The 19503-nt window shown below is 42.9% G+C and overlaps 1 protein-coding gene across 1 annotated transcript; it reads left to right on the top strand.

Moving 5' to 3' along the window:
• Positions 1 to 4656: 4656 nt before the first annotated feature.
• On the top strand, positions 4657 to 19360 carry SAV1 (salvador family WW domain containing protein 1). Its single transcript, XM_066321493.1, has 5 exons — positions 4657 to 4925; positions 6448 to 6894; positions 13879 to 14149; positions 15032 to 15175; positions 18202 to 19360. Exons 1-5 carry the CDS (start codon positions 4832 to 4834, stop codon positions 18401 to 18403), a joined length of 1158 nt encoding a protein of 385 aa, XP_066177590.1. The 5' UTR covers positions 4657 to 4831; the 3' UTR covers positions 18404 to 19360.
• Positions 19361 to 19503: the final 143 nt, after the last annotated feature.

The raw sequence follows: 19503 nt of genomic DNA, 5'->3' as shown, positions 1-19503 counted from the left end.
GTTTTGCCTAAAAGTAATCTTCACTATGTAAAAAAAAAAGCCAAATTTATGTTTTTCTAGGTTAACTTACTTCGATGACTTGGGTTTCATTTAAAATTCAAATTCTGAATCTCCTGGACTGGATCATCTAGACTGAAGCAAAGGCCTAAACCAAACTCACATTGTTGACCTGAAAGCTTAACAATAATTTTCAGCTTTCTAAAATACTTCATGCTCCAACCCTAGAAATGCTGGGTCAGTCTTCAACACTGTCAGTAGAAATGTTATTGAAGGCAAGACTTTGCTGCTATGGACTGTGTCCTGTAAACTCGTTCTGGTTTGTCTAAAGCAATTATTCATGAGTCTTCTGGGTTGTTCTTGATGGCTGTTTCTCTGCAGAGCTCAGAAAAAAAAAGTTTATTTAAAATGCAGAACTAGACTGCTGCCTCCAACTAAGTGGGACAGTATTTCAGTATTTCATCTGAAAAAATTTTCCATCTAACTAATAAAGACTGTTACTTTTTTTTCTCTTTTTTTTGTAAGCTGTGCTGCCAGACAGCTCTGAATTGTAGAGGCCTTACTGTTTTTGTATATGGAAATAAGTTAAACCAAGGAAGAGTCACTCAAGAGAAGCAAAGATGGAGTTTTGTAATTTGTAAATTCAAAAGTTTATGTGATTTGTAAATTCAGTAAAGCAGTGCAGTGTATTTATTTATCAGCTGGCAGAAGAATGAAGAGGGGCACTTGGATGATTTTGTCAGTGGGATCCTGTTGTCAGAACCCTCAGGAACATGGAGCTTTGCCAGGGATGCAGCATTTGCTCTGACCTGAGGAATCATTTGGAAAAATCTTATCTTTTGTGTTAATCCTAGTGCAGAATCTAAGTCTGTCGTTAATCATGAAAAAAACACATTCAGTGTAATTATGAAGAACTCAGGGAATAACAGTCTAAATCAGCCTCCTTCAGCTATAAATGTGAGTATTAATGTCAGCAGAGGGAGATAAACACACCTTAGGGAAAGCAGGATAAACCAAATTGGATTTGATGAGAATTTCTTTGATGCTCCTTAGCCAACTTGCAGAGGAGCATCTAGGTTTGGGATGAGAGGTGGTGCCTCCCTTTGGATCAGTGGAGAAATGCAAATTTTTGGGGACCACCTCCAAGCCAGAGGGGTTTGACAGAGGCTGGGTAAGAGCTTGCCTGCTGAAGTATATGTGTGTTAACCTGCCCTCCCTCCCTCAGACCAGTAACACACAATTAAACACTTTTAAGTCAGACTGGAATACTTGAAATTGGACCTCTTTAAATACACGTGATTGAGGAAGGGGAGGAAGAGGTCTTTTGTCTCAGAGACAAACTGGCAAGCTGATAATTCTGTCATGAGCCAAAAGTCTTCCAGAAACTGTGGCAACACTGCCTGCAAGCTGTGGAGGAACCTGTGGAAAATGGGTTTTACTGTGTACTGATGTGGCTGAGAGGATGCTCCCCGTGTCTCTGGGGTTACTTATCAGTTTTGGAGGTTTTGCGGACTGAACTAGACACAGGAAGTGACCCTTTCCTCCTCCTTTTCTTCCTCCATTGCTTTGTGCAGGCAACAAAGTGGAAATGGAAATAGAATCATGGAATAAAATCTTGTTGCAGTCCTCATAAATTATTTCACTGCTGTGCTCTTCTAAATGCGTGTAGTGGAGATTTCTCCAAGTCATCCCAAATTCAAAGATTTACAGATTTTTTCAGAGGCTGCAAAAATCTTTTCACAAACTGGAAATGTCTTGAATTGATAGAAATCTGAGGGTTTAAAAAGCTGAAGTAGTGATTTCTTGCCACTTTTACTATTCATCACCAAGTGCTCTGCGTTATAACCACTGTGTGGGTACCAGGGCTGTGTGTTGGCAAAGTGGAAACTGAGCACACCCTAAACCCGTGCTGTGGAAATTAGCAAAGCTCCATAATAATTCCAGGAAACAAAAGAAATGAGGTTCAGAGCTGTATTTGGAAAAAAATATTATTGTCCAGTAGATTATGAGACTACTTCATACCTTGACCTTGATTTACTTGTGTCTGTGACCAAAGTCTAAAAGGAAGGAATGAATATTTCACTTAAATCATTGTGCAATTACTTTCATGTTGCTCAATTTAAAAGCTGGACTGCTTAACTAATTCTTTTAATCTCCTGGTAGTTACCAGGCTTTTATAAACCAAACATAGACACGGCTAGAGCACAGCACCAAAAAGGGAGAAGCAGAAATAGGGAAAAGGGACTTTTGGCTTTTCCCTTTCTCCCCTATTCTACTTTGCTGTACTTCTCTTTCACTAAACTTCCAAGAAAAACTCAACTGCAGGAGAGAGGAGGAGGAGGAAAAAGTCTTGTTGGTGAATAGTTTTGAGGCAAAACTCCCAAATTCACTGGAAGATTTGTGTGAATGAATTCTCAGAAGTGCCTTTTGCTTTCCTGTACTGTACTGGCTCAGTTGCCACAGGACAATTCAGGACAATCCCTTCCCAAAGAGAGGGATCCCAGAGAAAGGCAGAGCTGCTTCCAGACTTCTGTCACGCTGCTCCTTAATCCATTGTGTCAGCTCAGAAGAGAAGCAGCTGTTTTACAAAGTCCAGGCTACTGAAAATAAGCATAGAAACAACGTAATTTATTAAGCATTTAGGAGTGTTTTGTGCATGAATGTGTCTCCTATGCAGAATAGGCAAAAACCAAAGTATTTAATGTTATTGTTGCAGTCAAAAATCACTGAACTTTTAGGCCTTGTTCTTGCAACAGGTCCTGCCATGTCAGATAGGAACTACTTCATTACCAGAAGGTGTTTTAAATGTTTTCAACTCTTACTTTAAGAATCACTGTGAAAATAAAGGCACATAGACATTTCAGGTTGGGGGTTTTGGAAGGGGACAGACCCCAAGTTAAATACAGGTGGACAAAATTCACGCAGTTGAAGTGCTGCTTGTCAGTTTAGAATGATTTAGAAGTCTATATTGGAGCACGTGCCCCAAGTAGTACTTCAAACACAAGAAAAATTGAGTTATTTGAATTCTAACTGGGGAAAGAAAAAGGATTGTAACATATTTGATTTTAGCCAGATTATGTGTTAGGTACAGCGGGGGGGATGGTCTGGATTGATCAAGAGTAAAATTCTTTTGTTTAACTCCAGCAAATGCCATCCCTGTCACTCAGGTTTTCCATCATTTACCTGTTCAGTCTCCTGTTCAGTGTCATTTCATGACAAACAACTTCTGTATAAAGAAAAACAAATGTGTATTTTTTTTCTGTTGAGTTTGTTTTGTTCTGATGTAATATATTGTCCTTAGAATATCATGTAAAACTAAGAGATGAAGCAACTGACACATTATTTATAATGAGCATTAAAAATACATTAATGTATGGTGCATACTTGTGTCTTTTGGGTTTTATCCAACATGAAAATCATAGAATAATTTGGGTTGGGAGGGAGCTAAAGGCCATCCAGTCCCACCCCCGCCATGGGCAGGGACACCTTCCACTATCCCAGGTTGTTCCAAGTCCTAATGTCCAACCGACCTTGGACATTTCCAGGGATATTCTCTTCCTGTGAATGTTGTAAATGCTTCAAGTAGTATCTGCACATTTATCAAAGGCATATACAATAATAAAAAGGATGTCTTGACAGCCGTGAGAAAGTAGTGTCTGCCATTATAAAAGTGTGCAATTGAAGTGCAAATAAACTGACAGGTAGCGAACACACCTTGGTTTATTTTCAACTGAAGTTGCATCCCTACTCCTCACCTTTGTAGGAGAAATATCGAGTGCTTGTTGGAAGCCTTTCCTGGAATAGGAAAGGCTGGAGGGGACCACAGTGGGTTCCTGGTCCATGCTCCCTGCTCAGGCACTGCTGTGTCCAGTTCTGGGCCGCTCACAAGACTGAGAGGCTGGAGCGTGTCCAGGGAAGGGAACAGAGCTGGGGAAGGGTCTGGAGCACCAGGAGAGGCTGAGGGAGCTGGGAAAGGGGCTGAGCCTGGAGAAAAGGAGGCTCAGGGGGGACCTCGTGGCTCTGCACAAATCCCTGACAGGAGGGGACAGCCGGGGGGGTCGGGCTATGCTCCCAGGGAACAGGACAAGAATAAGCAGCCTCAAGCTGTGCTAGGGGAGGTTTAAATGCGATATAGAGAAAAATTTCCTCAGGGAAAGCGTTGTCAGGTATTGGCAGGGGCTGCCCAGGGAGGCTTGGATTGCCCATCCCTGGAGGTGTCCAGGAAGGCCGGGAGGTGGCACTGAGTGCTCTGGGCTGGGTGACGAGCTGGGGATGGGGCACAGCTGGGACTCCTGATCTTGGAGGTCTTGTCCAACCTCAAGGATTCTGTGATTCTGTCACTCTGTCATTTTGGGCTTTTTGTCATTCCAGGAGTTCTGTTATTCTGGGCTTTTTGTCATTCCGGGATTTCTGTTCCTCTGGGCTTTTTGTCATTCCGGCATTTTTGTTCCTCTGCGCTTTCTGTCATTCCAGGCTCTCTGTCATCCCGGCATTTGTGTCACCCCGGGATTTCTGTCGTTCTGCGCTCTCCGTTCCGCCGGTTTCCCGCCGCTCCGTGAGGGGCCGCGCCCTCCCCGCCGCGCGGGGGCGCTGTGGGCGCGCCCCCTCCCCTGCGCTGCCCCGCGGCCGGCCCGGAGGGCGGCGGCCGCCGCCTTCCCACAACGCCCCGCGCGCCCGCCGCGTCCCCTCAGCGACCCCCGGCCCGGCCCGATCCCGATCCCAACCCCGCTCCTGGTCCCGGCCCGGCCCCCGGGGGCGGCCGGACCCCCCCCCGCCCTGCGGAGCGGGGAGCGGTGCCGGGCATGCGGGCGGTGGCAGCGGGCCGGGAGGTGGGATGCTGTCGCGGAAGAAGACGAGGACGGAGCTTTCCAAGCCGGGCGAGGTGCAGGGGAAGTACGTGAAGAAGGAGACGAGCCCGCTGCTGCGGAGTGAGTGTCGGGGGCGCCGGGGGGCGCCGGCGCGGGGCTCCGGGGCGCCGATCCCGAGGCCTTTGTGTGCGGCCAGTGCGGCTCCGGCGGGCCCTGGAGCTGCGCGGCCTTGGCGGGATGAGGGGTGTGAGGGGGTGTCATCCCTCTGCGTGTACGTAGGGCTTATTTCTCCCTGTAAATGTGTGTTTAATCCTGTTATGAGCCCTGGAAGATGACGGAGGGAAGTTAAAACTCAAAGGAAGCCCGAGTTTCAAAGCGAGCCGTGCACGCCTTGGTCAGCGTGCCCGGACATGATGGGTTTTGTGGTTTTTATGTTTTCGCGGTCCCCGGTTCCTCAGTTTCAGCAGGCCGGGGTTCGGGCAGTCTCCATTGTTTTTAAATGAACCGCAGAGATCGCAAGGTGAGGTTGGCTGGGGCTTGGAGCAGCCTGGGATAGTGGAGGGTGGATGAGCTTCGAGGCCCCTTCCAACCCGAACCCTTCTGCCTTCAGTGAATCTGTGAGCCCGCTCTTTCCAGAGCGGCTGTTTTCCCGATCTGGGCGCTGTGGAATGAGATAACTGTCCCGCCAGGCAGTTGCATAAAATCCCTGCGGAAGCGAATGCTCCAGGTCCTACCCATGACTCAGCCTGGTGAGGTCACCTGCGATGCGCGGCATTGATGCCACAGCCCTGGGCTCCTAGGGCTGGACACAGCACCACAAAGGGACACCGAAAATGCGCTTAGGTTTGGGTTTGTTGGTCTTTGAAGACAAGCCGAGACTGAAATGGGTTTGTTTGCTAAATAAATAAATAAATAAATTTATGGCTGACACCTTCTGGGGTGCACCAGATTTTAACTGTGAGTTGTAAGGGTTTATTAATAAAAAGGAATTAATAATAGCAATAACCTCATTCCAAATGAAGGTTATCGTCTGTATTGATTTACCTGGAGGAAAACTACTTACTTGTATGATTTTGAAAGTAAAAGTAGGGAGAGGAGGAATATTTCGCTTACTGGAGAGAGGCAGTGAAATTCTAAAGGAGAAAGGGAAATATCTCCATGATAATTTGAGAATTTAACGTGTATGGAGTTACAGCGTTTTTCTGGCTGAACTCTGTGACTTTGGGACAGTGGAGGCAGTGTGAATTCTCTTTATATCTTGGATTCCTGTGGGCATTAACATCTTGTCATTCCCAGTTTGTAAGGAGAGCGTTCCCAAAGAAGTGGTAACCAGGATATGTAGATTTTCTTGACCCTCTTCATAGAGAGATACGAACCCTGCCTGACGCAGCCACAGCACAGTGTGGGTGGTTTGGGTTTCTTTTTTTCTTATGTGGTTTTTTTGATGGGTTTGGGGTTGGTTTGTTGGCAGAACCGCTGTGTGCTGACACCAGCGAGGCTTGCTGGTTTCCGCTGCACGGGGACGCTCCGCAGCGTTACCAGCACATTTGCACAGGAGTCAGAGGTGTCTTAAGCGGGTGAAATCCTCAGTTTTAGTGCCTAAATGACCGGGTTCTCACCTCTCCTCCGTGCTCTCTCTCAGATCTGATGCCTTCCTTCATCCGCCACGGTCCGACCATTCCGAGACGAACCGATCTGTGCCCTCCCGACTCGGCCGCCTCTGCCTACGCCCCCGGCGGCGATGGGATCGTTTCCAGGAACCAGAGCTTCCTCCGAACTCCGGTGCAGAGGCCTCCTCACGAGATAATGAGGCGAGAAAGCAACAGACTGTCCGCCCCTTCCTACCTGGCCAGGAGTTTGGCCGAGGTGCCGAGGGAATACGGCTCCTCCTCTCAGTCCTTCCTGTCGGAAGGCGGCCCCGGGCTGGAGAACGGCGACGCCGGGGCCCGGGGCTATTACTACGAGCATTTCTACGACGCCCAGAGGAGACGGCAGCTGAACGAGCGCCTGCACGACGACTACAGGTATTATGAACACAACAGTGACCTTTTCCAGAGGATGTCCCACAATCATGGCAGGCACGCTTCAGGTAAGGATTCGTCCTTGGTTTTGTTCAAAAATAGGATTTTTGTGCAAATTTGGGTGCGAGAGATGTGGCTGGATGATGGGTTGTGTTAGAGGTGTGTAGGACTGAGCTGCTTTTTCGTGGCCTTTTCTGGGGAATTAGAATTGATTTTTTGTTTTTATTTATTCACCCATATCCAGAAAGGAAAAACAGACTTCAACCAGGATTGTTTTCTTAAATAAATGGAGTAAGATCATGCAAGTTTTGGGGTTTTTAATGCCAGGCATATGTACATCTGTATTGTACATATGTACAATATATTGTCCTTAGAACATCATGTGAAACTGAGAGAGATGAAGCAACTGACACATTATTTATAATTATGTACACATCAGTTGCTGGCTAGCAAGGAATTTTATTCATTGAGGGACATTATTTTCATGATGTAGAGAATAACCAACAGCTCCAAATTACAACATTGCAGCAGCATTATTATTGCTATTATCATTAAATTTAAATTATCATCTTATTATTTCATTTCATTGTTTGACCTCAATAATTAAAATAATTCCTTATAAATAGTCAATGGGAGGAATGACTGCTTTGTGTAATTAGCAAATGGGCATCTAATTAGTGTTAAAATTTACTTCCTAATCCTTGACTCCTTTCTTTTAGCTTTAAAATTGTTGGTAAATATGCCTGTTCCCCCCTTAGTTTCTCTGAAACTTGCCTTTGTTTGCTAAAACAAAACAGCATAAGAAAGAAGAATCTTTTTTTTCTTTTTTTTTTTCAGAATTACTTTTCTGCAATATTTGACTCTGTATTTGATATTACAAAAGCTTTTTCCAAGGAGGAGTTTGAAACAAACATTTCTAACCTGTAAATAATGTACCTTCAATACGAAACATCTTGTCACTTGTATTCTGTAAAGAAAATAGTAATTAGTGTCTAATAAAATAAGTCTCCTGTCTAAAAACAGAAATCTGCCAGGAAGAACAGCAGCTTTTAATGCTGCTGACCTCATGTGTGGGATTAGAACCTATCAGTGCTTTGTGTTTTCTTCACCACTTCCATGAAAAATGGAAATGGCAGCCAGGAAATTCTGGAATACTGGAGGTTTAAGGCCTGCTACTTCAATCCTCCTTTATTTTTCTAAATGTTAATGTATCTGATCTACCTGGATTTTGTGTGCAAACTGCATCTCTGCCAATTCTTGCTCATCCAACAGTCATTAAACATTTAAATGGTCCAGGTAACAAGCACTGGGAGTGTGTGCAGGGATATTTTAGGGAGGAGAGGCAGGAGGGGAGGATTTCACAAAGCAATCCATCACTTTAACCTTGAGAATTAAACTGTAGCTGTATCTGCTGAGGAGATTCCCAGAAATGGAGCTCTGGCTTGGAAGTGGAGTTTCATAAATCAAATTTTTAAAAGGAGCTCCACAGCCATATTTTGTAATAAATTGTAGCAGCATCTTCCTAAGTAGATTTTTTTTGCCCTGCTGTTTGTTGACCTGTGCCCCCTTAGCCCTGGAAATTATAAAGGAGCTGCTCCTGGTTGCTTGGTTTGGTCATTCACTCTCATGCTTCAACATTTCATATTTTGAACAAATTCTGCACAGGGTTTTGTGATGGGTGAGTATTTAATGTCATGCACTCATAGGAAGAGACAAAGGTGAGCCTTTCAATTGCCAGTTTTCCCTTTCCTCCATTTATTTTCATCTTCATATGAGCACTTAAAGTCTTCTTTTCCTTTTTCTTAAAGAAATATGTGGCCTCAAATAAGAAAATTTTAGATTTTGTTACTTCCTTCATCTTCCCCATTAAGCTGCTTTTTATTTGAACCATCCATTGCCTTCCCACCTTCAGTGTTTTCCTTGAGTTATCCAAATCTCTCTGTAATTCCTTGTTTCTTTTCCTTCCATTTCCAGAGCCCGTTGCTTTCACTGTCTAAATTACTTTTCTTTACTCATCTGCATTGTTGCTTCTCTTCACTAAGATGGCAGAATTGCCTGATGCCTGCAGTTCCAAATGAAAAGTCTGGGATTTTAGCCGGAGTTTGTAAATGATGCCTTCTCCCCTTTCCCTCCAAAGGTCCCCTTGGGCAGTTCTGGTGTGATTTGGGTGCATTTGAGGAAATATTGCCTGGTGAACACGAGGTGTTCCTGCTGTGGTGATGTTTTCATGGTGGTCTCACTGAGATGATTTTTGGGAGCAGTCTGGAAGTGAAGAGGTGCCTGTGTGAATTTCATCTTTCATTCAAAACCGAGATTCTCCTCTTTGTAATTTGGAGAGAAGTTGCAAACCTGTTCTTATCAAGACTTCCAAGTGTTCAGCCAAGTCTTTAGGGCAGCCCTGTGGTTTTCCAGCAGTTGTTGTCTCAGCTTTGCCATGTCCTTCCTTCCATGGGCATTTCTCCTTCCAGTCATGTTTTCTCTCTCATTGTCATTAACTTCTACCGTCTCCTCCTTTCCATATTTTCATTCAGTTTGTTTCTAATTAGCAACTCAGTGCTGCTCATTTTCCTGACCACTATTTTCTGTTGACATACCTCCTAATTTTGTACGTTTAGCTACCTCTGTGGCATTTATTCATTTTTATTTTAAATTTTAATTATTATTATTATTATTATTATTAGTGTTCCTTTTCAAACTTTTAATTCTAAGAGACTTTACCTGTCTTTCCTCGCCATCTCTTTCCTCTCTTCTAGGTTAAAGTTTTCCCCTCTAGGGGAGGTCTGTGGTTGAAGTTATACCTTCAGTGTAGATTGGAACTAACTTGTAACCAAGACCTCAGAGTTATTTGTACCTGTGTGAGCGGGTAAGCTGAACCATTCTTCTGTGTCTATGAACATTGCTGAGCTTGAAATCAACACTGTAAAAGGCACTTGCTGGTGGTGGATTTATCAGGAGGTTACTGGGATGTCACAGGAGAGAAAAAAAAACCACCCAAAACAATTTAACAGAGAATCCAGTGTGCTTTTGGTTCATCTGTTAAGCTGTACCCCTGAAAATTTGCTAACTTGTTTAATGTTAGAGCAAATTAAATACGAATTATTATATGAAACCTATTTAGAGCCAAAATAGCCATATTTTTATTTCTTTGTGTGCACACTTCTCTCATTTTTAACCAAATGGCAGTTCCTGCCCTTTTCTTCTTTTGTGCTGATTTTGCAGGAATTTTGCAGCATAATCCTTGACCCTTTCAGAGTTCTTCCTGTCATTTCCTATTTGTGAATTTGTGTTTGCTTGGAACGCCCCATTCCCACCAACAAAAGAGGTGCTTGTGCTCAGGAAGTTCCTTCAGATGCTTTGGAGTGGGTTAGGAAGGCCTGGGACTTGCAGACCTGGCTAAACAGGAGAATTGTTGCAATTTTTTGTTAGTTTGTTCTGATTTACTCTTTGAAAATTAAACAGTTTGTTCGTCTTCTCTTCCTGCTCTTCACCCCTGCTCTGATGAGGGGAAGGGAGAGGATTTTGGCATCCTGAAAAAAGGCACTCGGAACAATTGGGCTAATTAAAGGCAAATATTGTTTTGTGAGATTGTTCTTCAACACTTGGAAATTTAGGTGAAGTCACTTGTGGGGAGTTCCTGGGCTCTGAAATTTCTCTGCATTTTCTACCCAAGTGGGACTTTTCTCCTCTGGTTTTGCTCTTTCCCTTTATGCTGGTGATGGGATTTCTCTGCTGCCCTTCCTACCTGGCCTGGAAATCTTTGCTCCAAAGGGCTTGGACTCCTTTCCAGGCAGGAAAAAACCCTTTTACTGAGTTGGGAAAGCACTGACATAATTTCCAGTTCCTTTGTTCCTTCCTAAACACAACTTCTTGAGTGAAGAACACACCACAGATTGTTCACACTCGTGACTTTATTAAGATTTTTAAGAGAAGGAACTTTTTGCAGTGATAAAGTGCACTGGAATGTGCTGCTCTGAGTTCAAATTGGTAAATCAAGACCTTAAATTGAAGATCCTATATTTTAGAAATGGAAGGAAAGTTAAAGCCTCAATTTCAATATTCATATTCCTTAAAAGCCACAGCTGAACTAAAAAATACCCCATTATATATTATATTTCTATTTCTTATTCTATTCTATTCTATTCTATTCTATTCTAATTTCATTTATTATATTTATTATGAGTATTATGTTATAGCATTATAAACAGAATTATCAGAGGGGGCTTGACAAGCTCAAAAGAGACTCTTTGAAAAGATTTTACAAATGCATAAATTTAAAATAATTGTTGACCATCCTTGAGGTTTAAAAGTGCCACTCCAGAGAGTGCCCATCCCTAAGCAGGGGAAAGGAGACATTTGGAAAAAGGGGATTATTTAAACAATTCTATTTTTTGGGAAAGCAGAAAGAAGGAGAATTTTTATCTTGTTACAGCTAAAAGAGTGTGTGAGCAAGAAAACCCTGAGAGGTCCAGTGAACAGGTTCAATTTATCTTGTTTTAGGGATTACATCCTCCATCCCAGGAAAATGCCAGCTTTTACACCAGATGTTTGTTATAAAAACTGGTCAGCTTCTCTATTTGAGAGTCATAAATCCAGCCCCTAATCCAGGGAATATCCCTGTTGTGAAAATGTTTTAGGGCTCAGAGTTTACCTGGAATTTAAACAGAAAATGTCATTCCTGACATTTGGCCATGGAAAAGGCAAGTCCATGAATTTAGGCTGTCTTGGAATTTTCTTCTTTGGGTTATACTTTGGAAAAGATCACAGAGGAATTTACTCTTCCAAGTATTGTTTAGTCTTATTCTTGAAGTTACAGGGGTATATATATATATATATAAGTTAATTTTCTTCTTCTCTTACTGTTCAAAACTATAGGAAGAGCTTTTTTTTCTTATGTGTGTATCCATCCTCCCATAAAGGAACATCTGAGGTTTATCAGGAAAACCAACAGACAATTTCTTTTCATCTCTGAAAAATAATTTTATAGGGAAGAAAAAAAGTCCAAATTGTACTGATTATTGATTTTCATGCCACAGTGGTTGATGGCTTTAACACTCTATAAACATCAACATCTTAAAACTTCCAGCACAGAGAATATTCTAATATAATCTGTGATACAAGGGGAAAAAATGATAGTTACTACCATGAGCTTATAAATCTGGCTTTTGATTTCATGCCCATGGAATATTGCTCAAAACTGGTAATTTCTACATCTGTACAAGTTTATTTAATGGTTTGACTCTGCTGCTTCATATATGAAATCAAAATGGCACAAGGAATGGATAAAATATTTTTGATCTGGTGGGGTTTTTTTGTTGTTCTTTGCATCTTGAAAATTAAAAATCAGGTGGCCCTGGGAGAATCCATTTGTCAGGAGAACTTCAGTGCAGAGGATGGCACATCTTCCAAATGTTGAGAAGCATTAAACTTTAGTAAAAATAAATATCTGTGGATTTGAAGCCAGAATTTAAAGAGGAAGAACTGTAAGAAAAATACAGGAATGTGCAGGTTTTAACAATAAACAGAAAAATACTGATTTTTTTTTCCCTCCCTAGTCAAGTTTGTGTGTTCAGATCTGCTGGTAGTGGTGATTGAACAGTCACTGTTTACAACATCCCCGAGGTTCAGTTAACTGGGGCAAGTCCTGGAGTTGTTTAGCCCAAGCACAGCATTTTCAAGAAGCTGAAATGTTTCTATTTTGTCTCTGGCATGAGAGGCTGAACCAGCTTTGCTCCCCCAGCCCTCCCAAAAATCAGGAAGCCTCCAGGATGTTTCTTTTCTCTGGAATTAAAGTCTAGGTTGTTCAATCTCAATTAAAGACGGACACAGCCATCAGCTTCCCTTTAAAATGCCGACAAATAGGTAAGTACTGACACATGAGGAAATCCTTTAAGGCCAGACAGTTCAAAACATGACAAGGCTGGAGAAAGATTAATGGATGAGCACAAAGTTTTAAACATCAGTACTCAGGAGGATGTTTGTGAGGGAGGGTTATTTTTTTTTTTAATTTATTTATCCATTTGGTTTGGAGCATTCCTGTAACTTTATTTTCAATTATTATTATGTTTTGTTAGGATGTAGCTCACCCAGATTTCAGAGGAGAGATGCATTGCCTTTCCCTTCTCTCAAAAACAACCACACAAAAATTTTATTCCTGAAAAAAAGGAGGAGGGGGTTTATATTCCTGTCAGTAAATGTGTGGGGGTGATTTCTGACTTGAAAAAAAGTGGAAGAAGTGGCTCCCAATGCCCTTCTCCTGGCTGTGGGAAATAGTAACACACAAACTCTGGGGGTAATGGGATTGAACAGATGCATTTGGCTGTGGGATGGAAAGATAATTGGAATTTTCATTAGAACTAGATAGTGTTTAACTGTAGAACTGTGAGGGATTGGAGGGTACTCCTTAAAATGAATTTTAAAAGAGAATTGAATTTAGCCCAGCACATCCAGGAGGTTGAGAATTCCCAGGGATGGAAAGAAACCTGCAAAATTCTTGATGATGTCACTGGGTTTTTGTGGTTGGGTGTCTTGGGGGGTGTTTTTTTCTGAGTTTTCTATATTTGCTCTATATTGGCTTTTATTTCACCCAAATATCTCTGGGAAGGGATGGGACAGGAGCTGTTCCTGTATTCATCTCTCACCATCCAGCTGCCAGTTTGTTAAAACTCTCTGTGTGTTACAACAGATCGCAAATTCCGAAGTGCTGGGGAGCAGTCTCTTAAATTTAGTGCTGGATAAATCCCAAAAGTGTTTTATTTCCAGGGAAAAGGTGGGAATTTCATCAGCTCTTGCGCCCCAACCCTGCTTGTCTCTCCTCTCATGTTCTACCTTCTCCTCTTGCTGATCTTGACTGCTTCACCTGAAAAGCTTTGTTAGGACTCAGTGAATTTTCTGGAGAGTTTTAATTTCTGACTTTAACTCGAAGGAGAGCTGTGAGGTTTTTTTTATTGTTGATAATTGAAGCAGCCATAAGAATTTATTAACAGAAATTACAGTTTTCCATGAATCTTTACCTAAAGCCACCACCCCAAATCTCCCTGTTTGTTTTTTTTTAGGCATTGGGAGAGTTGCTGCTACGTCTTTAGGAAACTTAACAAATCATAGTTCTGAAGATTTACCTCTTCCTCCTGGCTGGTCAGTGGACTGGACTATCCGAGGAAGGAAATATTACATCGACCACAACACCAATACAACCCACTGGAGCCACCCCCTGGAGCGCGAGGGGCTCCCGCCGGGCTGGGAGCGCGTGGAGTCCTCGGAATTCGGGGTTTACTACGTGGATCACATCAACAAAAGGGCTCAGTACAAACACCCCTGTGCTCCCAGGTCGGCTCCCACCTCCCCTGCTCCCTCTTTAATCCACTTAGGAGCAAACACAACAGGCAAAAAAACCCCTTATTTTCAGTTTTGCTTTATTTTCAGCTTTGCCAGTTCTCAGTAGGATTTTTAGCAGGAGTTGGGGTTTTGTCTCATGCTTCTGAAGTTTAGGAGCAGGATGTTGCTCCTAAATCAAACAAAGCAGCTCTGCAGCTGTCAGTAAAACAGCAGAGTTTACTGCAGCTGTCAGTTAAATAGCAGAGTTGCTGAGGGCAGAATTGAGCTGTAAACTGAAAGGAAGCTTGAGCTGGTGTGCCTGGAGATGCTCTGAAGTCTGAAAGGTGAATTAAGGCTCGTCTGGAATGAAAATGGGTATTGCAGCTACTCGTAATTTTAGAGTGAAATAAAAATTAATACACACCAAATCTACAGTTAATTAGTCAATACACACCAAATCCAACTGATAATTGTTAATTGTACATTTCTGCTGCTCCACCTGTTTTGCCAATACCCAGGGAGAGAAAGTTCTTCAGCTTGTGACACAAAAGATAAATATATGAGGGTGTCTTTATATGTAATAACTCTGAATACATCTGTTTTAACATGTTAAATGATGGATTATATGAACCAGTACTTCTTTAAGTGTTCTAGAAACAGTTCCAGTGCTTTGCTGTGCTCTGGTGAGTGGGGCTGAGGTGAATTGCACCAAAAAAACAGCAGCAGCACGTTGCTCAGTGCAAGCCTGCTGAGGCAACACCCCATCCGTGGGTGAGGTTGCACCACCAGCATTGGCAGTGCTGAATCTCTGTATAAGGTTGAGAAATGAATGATTAATTAATGAATTAATGGTTGCAGTGTGCCTGGAGATGACCCTTGTCCTGTCCCTTGCAGCGTTCCCCGTTACGATCAGCCGCCCCCCGTGTCGTACCAGGCGCAGCCCCCGGAGAGGAGCCAGGCTCTGCTGGTCCCTGCCAACCCCTACCACAGCGCTGACATCCCTGACTGGCTGCAGGTCTATGCCAGGGCTCCTGTCAAGTGAGATTCTGCTTTTGCTTTTGCTTCTTTGCACATTGAAAACAACAAAAAAAACCCCTGAATTTCCACGACTGGCAGTAGAGCTCATGCTGTGTTTGGTTTTTAGCTGCATCAGGGCTCAGGTTAGCAGCATAAGGGAGTTGTAGCAGATGTTGGTCACATTGGTTTGCTTTCTTTCAGGCATGATTTGAAGTGATGACTTCTTGCAGCTCACACAGCTGGCAGAAAGCTCTGTCAGAGAGTGAAGGATGTGTTTAGCTTTCAGAATATTTACAAGAGTGGTACCACGTGCTCAGAAAATATGTGAAACATTTTTAGGGTGGAACTTCCTCATGTCTTTTTTATTTCTCTTTAAACAGCACGGTTTTTCCTTCACCTTTAAGAGTTTTAAATCACATAATCATGAAATGGTTTGGATTGGAAGGAGCTTAAAAAACTTAAAAATCTTCCAGTTTCTACCCCCTTCCACAGGCAGGGACACCTTCCACTATCCCAGGCTGCTCCAAGCCCTGGCCTTGGACAATTCCAGGGATCCCAGGGCAGCCATAGCTTCTCTGGGCACCCTGTGCCAGGATCTCACTATCCTCACAGAGAACAATTTCTTCCTAAGATCCAACATAAATTTACCGTTTTCCAGCTTAAAGCCATTCCCCTTTTCCTTCCCTCCATCCCTTGTCCAGAGTCCCTTTCCAGCTCCTTTGGAGCTCCTTTAGGCCAAATACTGGCTGATATCTATATCTCTATTTCTGTTCAAGAAATTGAATTAAAAACTAAGGGGTAATAAAAAGCCATTTTGTCAAAATAAAAAAAAACAACTGCTACAGGAACAGGGAGTCTCCTCCAAAAAAGGGTTTGAGTCAGCATAAGGAAATGAGATTTTCTAATGGGTTCAGCTCTGCAGAACAGTAACACTGAATAGAAAGCAATAAAAATCAAAAAAATGGTTTAATAATTGTTAAATCATGTGCTATTCATAAGGAGAATATGGAGAAACTCAGTTTTACAGCAGCAGGGTCAGTCTGTAACTGCAAATTCAAGCTGTGGTGTTCAGTGACTGCCACTAAAAGAATTCTCTTTTTTTATTACCTGCTCCTAGGAACTACAATTTGTATGAGTTTTATTACTTCTTGTGACTCCTGGGTTTGCCAACAGCCCATAAAGATTTAAATTGCCCTAAAATCTCCCAGTACACTGAGGCTCTACAATTAGTTCCTGTCGCCTGTAGGATTTGTTTCCTACAAATACTTGCAGGTTTTGGCTGCAGACCCATTCCTTTATTTAGGTCTTTCTTTTCAGCTTTTATTTACATCCAAACAATGTAATTTGAAATAGTTCAGCCTCTGTGTTGTGTGGATTATTTTGGATATTTTCTTGAAATTTGAGAAACAAACAAACAATTCATCATTTCTTTATATCAAGTAGACTGAGACAAATTTTTAAACCTTTAATTATCAGCACAATTTTGCACTGAAATCATTGGTTTTATTTTGTCATGATTTGATACTTACCCCTGCCACTGTAAATCAGTTTAGCTGTAAAGCCCAGTTGTTTTTGTTGAGAGAAGTAGATAATTATGGAAAAAATAAGGAATATTACATTTTTTTTAACAAATTCCTCTAGAGCAGAAGAATTAGGGTTAGAAAAAGCCTGATAGAGAGTCCAGTATGTGTTAACCAAAATAATCTCTGTTTATAGAAAAAAAAAAATTCCTTCCTGTGTGGGTGGGGAGGCTCCTGATGAGTGGGAAAGGAGAAAGAGGGAAAGGTGGAGGGGGGGGGGGGGGGGGGCGGGGGGGCGAGGGGTGTGATAAAATTATTTTAGCAGTGCAGCCCTGTCAGGATTAGGGATAACTTTAACACAGAAACTGTTCTTTAGGAATTTATAGAAGTTGTGGTAAGTTGTAATGAATTTCTTAAAATTCCTCAGAGCATCTTTGGGAGTCACCTGCACATCCTGGTGCTTCTCTGGTGCCTCTGGAATGTGACCTTTTAGTGGGGAATGTGGTTTATTTCCAGAACTTCACTGATATGTCAGCCTCCACTCAGATGAATCCATCTCCTCCTATGCCTCAGCTGCATCAAATAACTCCATTATTCCACAAGTTTCTCCTGTTCTGGAATACCCAGAGCAGTTTCCAAGCTGAGGAAATCAAATTGTGGGTGGATTGTGTGAAGGAAAAGCAGGAAAGGAGGGTACAGCAGTGAGAGTAGAACCACATTAGAGTTTGCATTAAATATCTGTTGTGGATTATTGCTGCTAATTAACCAAGAGGGGTTAATTGGAGAGGTTAAGCAGCCAAGAGCATTCCTTCCAGCTGGATTGGGAACAGCTGACTGTGAGGGAAGGCCAGCAGTGTCCCATCTTGTGGGAGGGACCTGAGCTGCTGATATAATTCATTTTTCTGGGTTACTCTGATTTTAACAGATGTTTTACAGTAAATATTCCAGGTGTGTTGTGAATGGAATTGCTGTTCAATGCTTCCAGAAATGCATTTCCATAGAAACCCAGAATGGTTTGGTATGAGACTTTAAATCCATCCCATCCCCTGCCATGGTCACACCTTCCACTGTCCCAGGCTGCTCCAAGCCCTGCCCAGCCTGGCCTTGGACACTTCCAGGGAGATCCAGGGACAGCCACAGCTTCCCAGGGAACAATTCCTTCCCAGTCTCCCATCCATCCCTGCCCGCTGGCAGTGGGAAGCCATTCCCTGTGTCCTGTCCCTCCATCCCTTGTCCCCAGTCCCTCTCCAGCTCTCCTGGAGCCTCTTCAGGCCCTGCCAGGGGCTCTGAGCTCTCCCTGGAGCTTCTCCTCTCCAGGTGAGCACTCCCAGCTCTCCCAGCTGTGTTTTCCTGTGCTGGTTTATCCTGTTTACTTAAGGGGATCTCCTATGTTCCTGGAGTTTTTTGGTGTGTCAGGAGAGATTATCCCATTTCTGTAACATTCCTGCAGCTCGTTCCCAAACACATTCCCTGTGTTTTGAGCTCAAACCCATCTTGGAGAGAAAACCCCTGTTCTCTCCCCTACAGGTACGACCACATCCTGAAGTGGGAGCTGTTCCAGCTGGCCGACCTGGACACGTACCAGGGGATGCTGAAGCTGCTGTTCATGAAGGAGCTGGAGCGGATCGTGAAGCTGTACGAGGCGTTCCGGCAGGCGCTGCTCACCGAGCTGGAGCAGCGGCAGCAGCGGCAGCAGTGGTACGCGCAGCAGCACAGCGCCAACTACTGAGCTCCCCTCACACACACACACACACACTAACTGAAAGGAAAAGTGCTTTTTTTGGTTGGAAAAGGCAGCTTATTTTTGTTGACGTTGCACCTTTGTTATTATCCTCTTGAGTATTTTTCTACGTGTATTATGTGTTGTTTATAAAAAGAAAAAAGGAAAAAAAAAGGGGAGATTTGTTTGTTAATCTTTTTGGTTTTTTTTTTTTCCCTGTGCCAGGAGTAGTTTGTTATCTCCTGAGAAACCAGCAGTTCCATCGGTCCCTTGGTCCTTGATCTCTTTCCTACCAGTCAGCTGCAGTATTAAAAGCTGGCTATATATTTTTTTTTTAAGGGCAGTAGATGCAGCTGTCGTGTCCTGACTTCCAAACATCCAAATCCAGATGCCTCATGCAAGGTGTTTTCCCTCGGGGGATTTGGGATCCCTGTCCTGAGAGAGCTCTGCTCTTTGTTTACAGCTTTAATGTACAGAACCCCCCCTGGGCCTGTTGAGTCACACTAGGAGCTCATTTCATCCTTTGGATCCGAGTTGCCTTATTTTTTACTTTAGCTCATTAGTACCAGATTTACTCCTCATTTTCACACAGATTACTCAGAGGGGGTACACTTGTACCTTCCTAAAGACCAAGATCTCTAAGCAGAGTGGTTTTGATCCTGCATTTCCCAAAATCTGACCTGCTCCAGTGGCAAGGCAGTAGCATTGTCTAACCCACTGTGTCACCCCAACGGGGAAAATCAGGGATGCAACAGCGATTACTATTTTCATTAATGAGCTTTTGTCTTAAAGCTCCTCACTTGGGGAAAATTTTTAATTGTTACCCTTTCCAATAATTCCATTTCGTTCATTAATTGTCCTGATATGTTATTTATGGGCTCTTTTCAGTGCAATAAACACTGCAGACAAAAAAGTACATTTCTTGTAAATCCTCTGAATTCAATAAAAATCATTTTGTTCAATGAATGAAGGGTTTGTGTGACTGATCTGTGGCCTTTTAGAACATCAAATAAATTGTTCTTACCAGCAGTAAAAGCCCCATGGGTTTGAGATAATCAAAGCTCTTGAGCTCTGGATCTGCCAGTGGATGAATGACCCTCAAAACACCA

Source organism: Sylvia atricapilla, chromosome 6 (genome assembly GCF_009819655.1).
Source record: "Sylvia atricapilla isolate bSylAtr1 chromosome 6, bSylAtr1.pri, whole genome shotgun sequence".
In the NCBI taxonomy this organism is placed as follows: Eukaryota; Metazoa; Chordata; class Aves; order Passeriformes; family Sylviidae; genus Sylvia; species Sylvia atricapilla.
The sequence above is the reverse complement of the archived record's forward strand: the minus strand, read 5'-3'. Positions and strand labels throughout refer to the sequence as shown.

Bases quoted from the DNA above. Each gene is read 5' to 3' on its own strand.
- SAV1 (XM_066321493.1), top strand. From the start codon at position 4,832: ATGCTGTCGCGGAAGAAGACGAGGACGGAGCTTTCCAAGCCGGGCGAG. The intron at 4,926-6,447 runs GTGAGTGTCGGG...GCTCTCTCTCAG, and splicing joins GACGAGCCCGCTGCTGCGGA to ATCTGATGCCTTCCTTCATC. The intron at 15,176-18,201 runs GTGAGATTCTGC...TCTCCCCTACAG, and splicing joins TATGCCAGGGCTCCTGTCAA to GTACGACCACATCCTGAAGT.